Below are 8,484 nucleotides of genomic sequence, written 5' to 3'. Positions count from 1 at the left end.
CTATTGATATTTTATTTCAATGAAAATTTTTATCGCAGTACACAATTCAAATTATACCTTTTTCATTTGAAAAAATGTATAATTATTTATTTGCACCCTTTTAGACTTCAATTTTCAACCACTTGACTTTAATATCATATATATTTCTATCAAAAATAATTTTTTAAGGAAAATGATAAAAGCATGAAGAAAAGAATGTATACATTAAAAATTATGAGCAAAATAAAATAAAAGTCAAAACTAAATGATGTAACCACAAGCCAAAAAGTCCAAAGAAAACCCTGAATATAGGTGAGAAAAAGCCTTTAAAATAGTGTTTCTATAAGTTAATTGTCAACTTATTTTAGTAAATTGAAAACCCTTTAATTTGCAATATACAATTCACCTAAAATCTCTTCTATATTTGGTCACAATAATATAATGTTTTCAAAGATCCAATTGAGATGCGGATTGAGTCTTAGGGTGAGTTTGGATGGACAATTGGATGCGGTACAGTGCGTTTAGCTTACTTTTTGTCTCACGCTATAATATCGCTATAATATATAATCTCATCGTTACCACATTTTTTATACTAATCATAGGTAAACACACCACTCATCTAAGCCTACCCTTAGTTCTATGGGCATGGTCATTATTGTCAATACAAGAGGACATGAGTTCGAGTGCGCTGAATTACATTATCATCTTATTTATGGGTTGAACAGGAGCTATGTGTAATTCTAGACATTAATGATATAATCATAACTTATAATGAGATTGTTCAAAAATAATCAATTAAGATATATTTAATCAACCAATTAAGACAAAACTTCCTATTAATCTCATGGATGAAAATTTAAATTTTAATAAAATTTTTCTATAAAAATATTTTAAAAAAGTCAACAATATTTAAAGTAGTCATTGGAATTCATATTTAATAAATAGAAACATTTTATATAAATTTAATTATAAAATAAAATTATTTTATTTTTAATATTATTTTAAATAATAAATTAGAATTTTAATTTGATTTCTTCACTTAAAAATAAAAAATCTAGATGTGATCCAATCTTATTTGGCCAACATCTTTGAAGTCTGAAAAGGAAAGTGATTGATATATATACTATTATTAAATATTTGGTTGATTTCATATTGCTAATTAATTAAATATTATAATAAATATTTAAATTTAAATTTATAATAAATTTATAAAAAAACTCACGGATAGTCCGATTCAATTAAAGATATCAAAATCTCAAAACCTCAACTTTATCATTTCAACTAAAACTTTTTTTATTATGATATATATATATATATATATATATATATATATATATAACATTAATTTTTTATCTAGGTCATTATTAGGGCAAATTGAGGGCGGCTGGCACGGCTTTCGCCCCTTAAAATGTAAAATTGTTATTTACGTCCTTAGATTTTTAAAATTTTTTAAATTAGTAAATGTAAAATTGCACTTTAGTCCCCTTAAAATTATAAAAATTTGATTTAATCATTTAAAAATTATAAAGATATAAACTATAAAAAATTAAAATTTCATTCGGCCACCCTAAAAAATAGTTCTGTCTTCGCCCCTGGTCATGAGTGTGTCATAATTTAATTTTTAACAATAAAATAAATGATGATAATTAGAGATGTTCATGGGTTAGACTTGAACTTGAAATTAATGCACGCTATATTTATCTAAATTGATTAGTATTTAAAACATATCTATTTTTGAGTTTGAGTTAAAAGTTGAGAATTTTAAAATTTTTCCAACCTAATTCCCAACTATATAAAAAAAGTTGATTATTGTTGTAGTTGTTGTATTATGAGGATTTAGGTGCATGCATTTGAAAACCTTCTTTCTTTGGAAATATATAAATACAAATAAATGTACGGATTTTTCATATGTATTAATCATTTGGAGTTGGTTTTCTTTTGAGAAATTAATCATTGTGAGCAAAGGGCCTCTTTTATTTAGTTGATTTGGCCCGAAAATTTAAATTAATCCTTTTAAAATGATAATATATAAACTATTAAAAATTAAAATTTCATTTCGACCCCTAAAATTTTTTTTCTAGCTTTGCTCCTAGTTGGTGCCCAATTAGTATTATAGATATATCACTATTTTAATTGGACACAAATAAGCTTATTATTCTGAGAATGTGTTTTGGACTAATTAATTAAAACCCACTAAAAAAGTGATGATTGGAATTCAAATATAAAAAAAAATTATCACTAAGACCCCTTTATTTTCATAATGTATCAATCAACTATGTGATGTCTAATTGAGTATAAAAAATGTTAATTTAACCAAGAGCTAGGTTTGGGCCGCTATCCGAACCAATCACCGAACCTAAAAATGTTTATTTTTGACCCGTGCCCAATCAACTCGAATTATTGTAATTTATTCAATGATGAATATAGGCGAAGTGATAATAAATTTACATTTTAATACTATTCAGTGCATGTTTAATTCTTAGATTTGTAATTTACAATTATTTCTATTTGAAGATGAAATAAAATTATGAAAAGATAAAAGTATCGGCATAATAATATCAATTATAATTTTAAAAAATAGATATGATCTGTAGTTTCATAACCGAGTTGATATATAAATATTAGATTGAAAAAATAAAATGATCTTCTTGGTCAATTTGAACAAAACCGAACCGGATTAAAGTTAAAATAAACATTTTATTGATAAAACCAACCTCACTCTTCTCGATTTTGTCAAATTAAACAAAATTATATCATCACGTGAGTTGGATGCATTAAGATGACACAATTGGGAATCTTATAAAGCTCTTTCAATGTTCAAAAATATATAATAAAAACAATAATGGATGGATTTTTAAACTAATTTATTGGGAATATAAATAAAACAATTTAATTCTCATTTAATTCTACTAATCTTAAAATATTATTCAACCTCGAATTTTATAGGATATGCTATGGAATTTCGATCCGATCCATACATAGTTGAAGGACCAAAAGTAAAATAAACAAAGTAAAATAATATAATAATATTTGTGGCCTTCTAAGGTGTATGTTTATGTGGTCACTTCAAGTCCCTACAAAGTTGCTTAAAGATATCAATGTATATATACATAAATATATATTATATACTAAATTATTACACACTTTTGGGTGAATTTTTTATGTATAAAATATATTTATAAAAAAATATTTTTAAAAATCATATGTGATTATGATCGAAATTGTCAAAGTAAAGCTTCAATGTTTATGGTTATGTTCAAATCATATTATATGTAGATAGGGATAAATATCAAAATTATATTTGAACTTTGTTTCAATGTGTAATTTGATACATGAAGTTTGATTTGGTTCAAATGTATACATAGAATTTTTATTTTGATTCAATTGTACACATTTAAGGAAATGAATATATATATATATATATTTTTAAAATCGAATAAGTATAATTATTTGTGTCACATTTTCTCTTGCATCCTAATGATTTGGTGTTGAGAGTAAGAGGGTTGTTGGTGAGAGGCTTGTTCCACTGGGATGATGGTAGTAGCTGTAACACCCCTAACCCGTATCCGTCACCGGATTAAGGTTGTGAGGCATTACAGAACATAACACAGCTCATAACAGGCGTTCATTACAATTCATACTTCGTAAATTAACCACATCAATACATTCATCCCATTCAAAATTTGGAGCTTAAAACTCCTAAATTCATCTCATTAGCTTTTTAAAAAAAAAATTATCTAAGCTTATAATATTGTAAAACTTGTACAATACAAATTATACTACTATGCAATATCACACAACATATAGACTCAACATATTCGGCCTAAACAATCTCAACAATTGGTCAAGTATGAAATTTTAATCATCATAGTCTTACACTCAATTTACCTAATTAATATAAACCAATTTATAACACGTACTACAAATCATAGTATACTTCATTTACAAATTCCATAATCAAGCCATACCATATATATATAATCATTACAGTAAGGCCAAATATGCCATTTTACTCATCATGAAACTGTGTGCATATATCCACAATATTTTGAGCAAACTTCAATCACTCATATTGAAACATATCATACCCTCACGAACCTATTCATAGCAAACCAACCTTAAGTGGTTACATTACTAATTTATACATTTATTTTCATTACTGAATATCTAAATTTGCATACACATTATAAACTAACTCACAAACTATTTCCAAGATAATTATACCTCAAATTATAACACCAAATCATACATTTTCTCATTACAATTTTATGCTAAGAGACCATACTAGTTTGAACCATTTCAATATATATATATATATAATACTTTAAGCTCATCCATTACATATCTATCATTACTATATTCCTAAGCTAAATTATACAATTATCCACCATTCAAAATCATTTTCACATCTCATACATATATATATACATACCAATAACCTACTTTCATAATAAGTTCAAATTTTGGCCATAATGCACAAGCTTAAACATTATAATAAATCTATATAATCAAATACCACACATATATTTTCATAATATACTAATACCACAACCGAGCACATAAGTATTAATATTAAGATTAAGCCATTTTCGCTTGGCTAATTATATATACACACTTTATGACTAAACAAGACAAATACTAGCCTATACATGCCATATGTTCAAAATTTCAAGTTTTCAATATACCGAGATAGAGATCGATAGTGTGACGGACTTCCTTGACGTCTCCCGAACTCGTAACAAGATTCCAAAATCTATAAAACAATAAATGAACAAGCACACAATAAGCTTAAATAACTTAGTAAGTTGTAAGCACATAATTTTCAAAGAACTCAATAAAATTTCACCAGTAGGCCGAATTTTACTATTCGTGTATACATTCATATATAATCATTTTTATATGATTAATTCATCTTTTCATGTTATATAAAAACTACCTACCTTTACTTTCAATTTTGTATAACTTAACATACCTGAATTATTTAACTCAAACTCACATTCGGTTTTTACCATATGATTTCCCGTTACATCTTTCAGATTCAGAGAAATGATACTCAATTTGCTCAAAAAGCTCGTACAATGCCAACGTCCCAGACGTGGTCTTACATGTAATCAAACAACGATGCCACTGTCCTAAATAGGGTCTTACACGTAATCATATACGAAGTCAATGTCCTAGACATGATCTTACACGTAAATCTCAAATCGAGGCCAACGTCCCAGGCGTGGTCTTACACGATGTCACATTTCAACATTTCTGTAGTTCGTATGACTTTCGGATGTCGTAAATCAACCAATTAAAACTCATAATTAATCATCATTTGTCAAATGCAATTTGACATAATAGGGTACATATACACATTTAGATTCGGCTATACATAATATGAATACAGTAAATTTAACTTCAATAATTTACTTACAAACTTACCTCGGACGAAGGCGAACGAACCAGAACAACTATTCAACAACTTTAGATTTCCCCCGATTTAATTCCATTTTCCTCTTTTCTTGATCTAAATTAATAAAAATTTGACTTGTTTATGAACATATTCATTCAATTCCATCCATAAATACATAATTTGGGCAATTTGCACTTTAGCCCCTAAAATTCACATTTTTCACAATTTAATCCCTATTTCACAAAACACAAAATACACATAATTTAATAATATCCTAGCTTGGCGAATATTCCTTTAGCCCATATAAGCCTACATATTTCATTTATTTCATATTTTAGCCCTCAATTTTTAGTTTCATAATTTAACCCAAAAATCTCAATACAAAACATATTAAATCCAACACCTATCTTTAATAATTCATCAATTAACATCATTAAACTTATAAATTCATCAATGGCTTAACTCACAATCATCATCAGAATCAAAAATTGAGGCATGGGCTTAATAAAATATTAAACAACAATTACAAAAATATAGAAATTATAAAAAATGGATCAAAACACATACCTTAATCACCAAAAACCAAGGCCACATTTAAAAATAAAGTTTAATTTTTTTATTAAATATTATTCACATTACAAAAATGAAAAAACTTAATGGCCAATTAACCGAAATTACGCTAAACACCACTTGGCAACCCAAAATTTACACTTCTTCTGCTACTGCCGCTGCCATTTCTGCTTTCAAGATATGGGTAAGCTTCCTTCTTCTTTTATTCTTCGTTCGGTTGTTAATGCTGGAAGCCATCTTTCTAATTTCCACTCTTTTTCTTCTTCTTCTAACACCATTGCTACCCACATCGAATGCCTAAGTAAGAAACCCATGTCCATGCCTGTTAGAGGAAAGGGAGAAAGAGACCACCACTTCGATAATGTTGATCATGCTTTGAGTTTGTTCAATAAGATGATTGAAAAGTACCCGAAGCCCTCAATTGTGGAATTCAATAAATTATTAGGAGCCATTGTTAAGATGAAACATTATGCCATTGTTGTTTCTAAGTATAGACAGATCGAATTATTGGGTGTTTCCCACGATGGTTATTCTATGAGCATCTTGATTAATTGCTTTTGTCAATTAGGTCGAATTGATTTTGGGTTTTCTGTTTTGGGGAAAATGCTGAAGTTAGGTGTTGAACCTAGTGTTGTAACTTTTTCAACTTTGATTAATGGGCTTTGTAATCAAAGTAAGATTTCTGAGGCCGTTTGTATGTTCGATGAAATGACTGAAAAAGGGTATCAACCTAATTTGATTGTTTACAGTACAATGCTTAAGGGCTTGTGTAAGACCGGTAATACTGGTAGAGCTGTTAGGTTTCTAAGGCTGATGGAAAGCAGAGGTTATGAACCCGATATTGTAGCATATAATACCATCCTTGACTGTCTTTGTAAGAACGGGTTGTTGAAGGAGGCTCTCGATCTCTTCTCCGAAGTGAAGGTTAAAGGCATTAGACCTGATATCTCTACTTACACTTGCTTAATTCTTGGTATGTGTAATTTGGGCCAGCAGGAGGAGGCAACAAGGTTTTTGAATGAAATGGTTGATAGCAATATTTCACTTAATATTGTCACGTATAATACATTGGTTGATGCTCTTTGCAAGGAAGGAACGATTTCTAAAGCTGTAGAGATCGTTGACACAATGAGAAAGCAAGGCATTGAGCCTGATGTTGTCACGTATAGTACATTGGTTGATGCTCATTTCAAGGAAGGGATGGTCTCTGAAGCTGAGGATATTGTTGACGCAATGATAAAGCGAGGCATTGGGCCTAATGTTGTCACATATAACACATTGGTTGATGCGTATTGCAAGGAAGGGATGGTCTCTGAAGCTGAGGATATTGTTGACGCAATGATAAAGCGAGAAATCAAGCCTAATGTTGTTACATATAGTGCATTAGTAAATGGTCATTGCTTGCAGAATAAAATGGATAAAGCTAGAAGAGTTTTCAACTTGATGATTGAGAAGGGTTGTGCACCTAATATAGTTACTTACAGCACCATGATCAATGGATATTGCAAAGGTAAGAGGTTAGATGAAGCAATGGAACTCTTTCATGAAATATCTCAAAAGGGACCAATCCCGAATATTGTCACATACAACAGTCTCTTGCAAAGTATGTTTCAGTTAGGGAGAGTTTCAACTGCATGTGAACTTTTTAGAAAGATGCTTGCTTCTGGACAAGTTCCAGATATAGCTACCTGTTTGATTTTGCTGGATGGTTTATGCAAAACAGGTCATATCGAAGAGGCATTGAAACTTTTTCAAGCAATGCAAAACAGTGGGTTGGAACTTGATATTGTCCCGTATACTATCCTAATTGATGGGTTTTGTAAAGCTGGGCATATCGAAGTTGCCAAGGAATTATTTCATCAACTCTCAGACAATGGTTTAAAACCGGATGTTGTCACATATTGTGTAATGATTAATAGACTGTGTAAAGAGGGATTGCCAGATGAAGCATACAGGTTGTTTGGGAGCATGGGAGATAATGACTGTTTGCCTGATAGCTGCTGTTATAATGTAATGATTCGGGGGTTCCTTCGCAACAGCTATACTTCAAAGGCAATGCAACTTCTTACGGAAATGGTTGGCAAGGGCTTTTCTGCAGATATAATCACTGCCACCTTATTTATGGATCTTATCGTATACTCTAATAAATCAATCTTGCTCTGAAATGTTTCACAAATTTTGTAAAGATCATAACTTGCAAATGTGAATCAGTTTCTACATAACCATTGTACAGTGATAAAAGATTTTGGAAACTAGAATGAGTTGAAGTGTCTATTTTCAATATTGTTGATTTTGTTCTGACTTGTGTAGCTTGTTGATCTTGATCTTAGCAACTTCTTGATCTTTTTGGTGGTGATGTTAAGAAATTAGGGAAAAACCAATATTGCTTGTGAATTTTAAAGCAGGGGCATTTGTAGGAACAACTAAACATGAGTTGAGAATAAAAGGAATTGAAATAAATATTAAGGTGATTTAATGGCATTGATCTACGTGTGTTGAGTAATAAAGGGTTGAATGTTTATATAAAGGAGGGTAGT

At 29.5% G+C, this 8,484-nt stretch overlaps 1 protein-coding gene across 1 annotated transcript; it reads left to right on the top strand.

Annotated features, from left to right (window-relative positions):
* Positions 1-6,045: 6,045 nt before the first annotated feature.
* Positions 6,046-8,228, top strand: LOC128040966 (pentatricopeptide repeat-containing protein At1g63330-like). Its single transcript, XM_052630109.1, has one exon. The coding sequence runs from the start codon at positions 6,128-6,130 to the stop codon at positions 8,108-8,110; it is 1,983 nt and encodes a 660-aa protein (XP_052486069.1). The 5' UTR covers positions 6,046-6,127; the 3' UTR covers positions 8,111-8,228.
* The last annotated feature ends 256 nt before the right edge of the window (positions 8,229-8,484 follow it).

Source organism: Gossypium raimondii, chromosome 5, assembly GCF_025698545.1.
Source record: "Gossypium raimondii isolate GPD5lz chromosome 5, ASM2569854v1, whole genome shotgun sequence".
Taxonomy (NCBI): Eukaryota; Viridiplantae; Streptophyta; class Magnoliopsida; order Malvales; family Malvaceae; genus Gossypium; species Gossypium raimondii.
The sequence above is the reverse complement of the archived record's forward strand: the minus strand, read 5'-3'. Positions and strand labels throughout refer to the sequence as shown.

Coding starts and splice junctions, on each gene's coding strand:
- LOC128040966 (XM_052630109.1), top strand. CDS start 6,128: ATGGGTAAGCTTCCTTCTTCTTTTATTCTTCGTTCGGTTGTTAATGCT.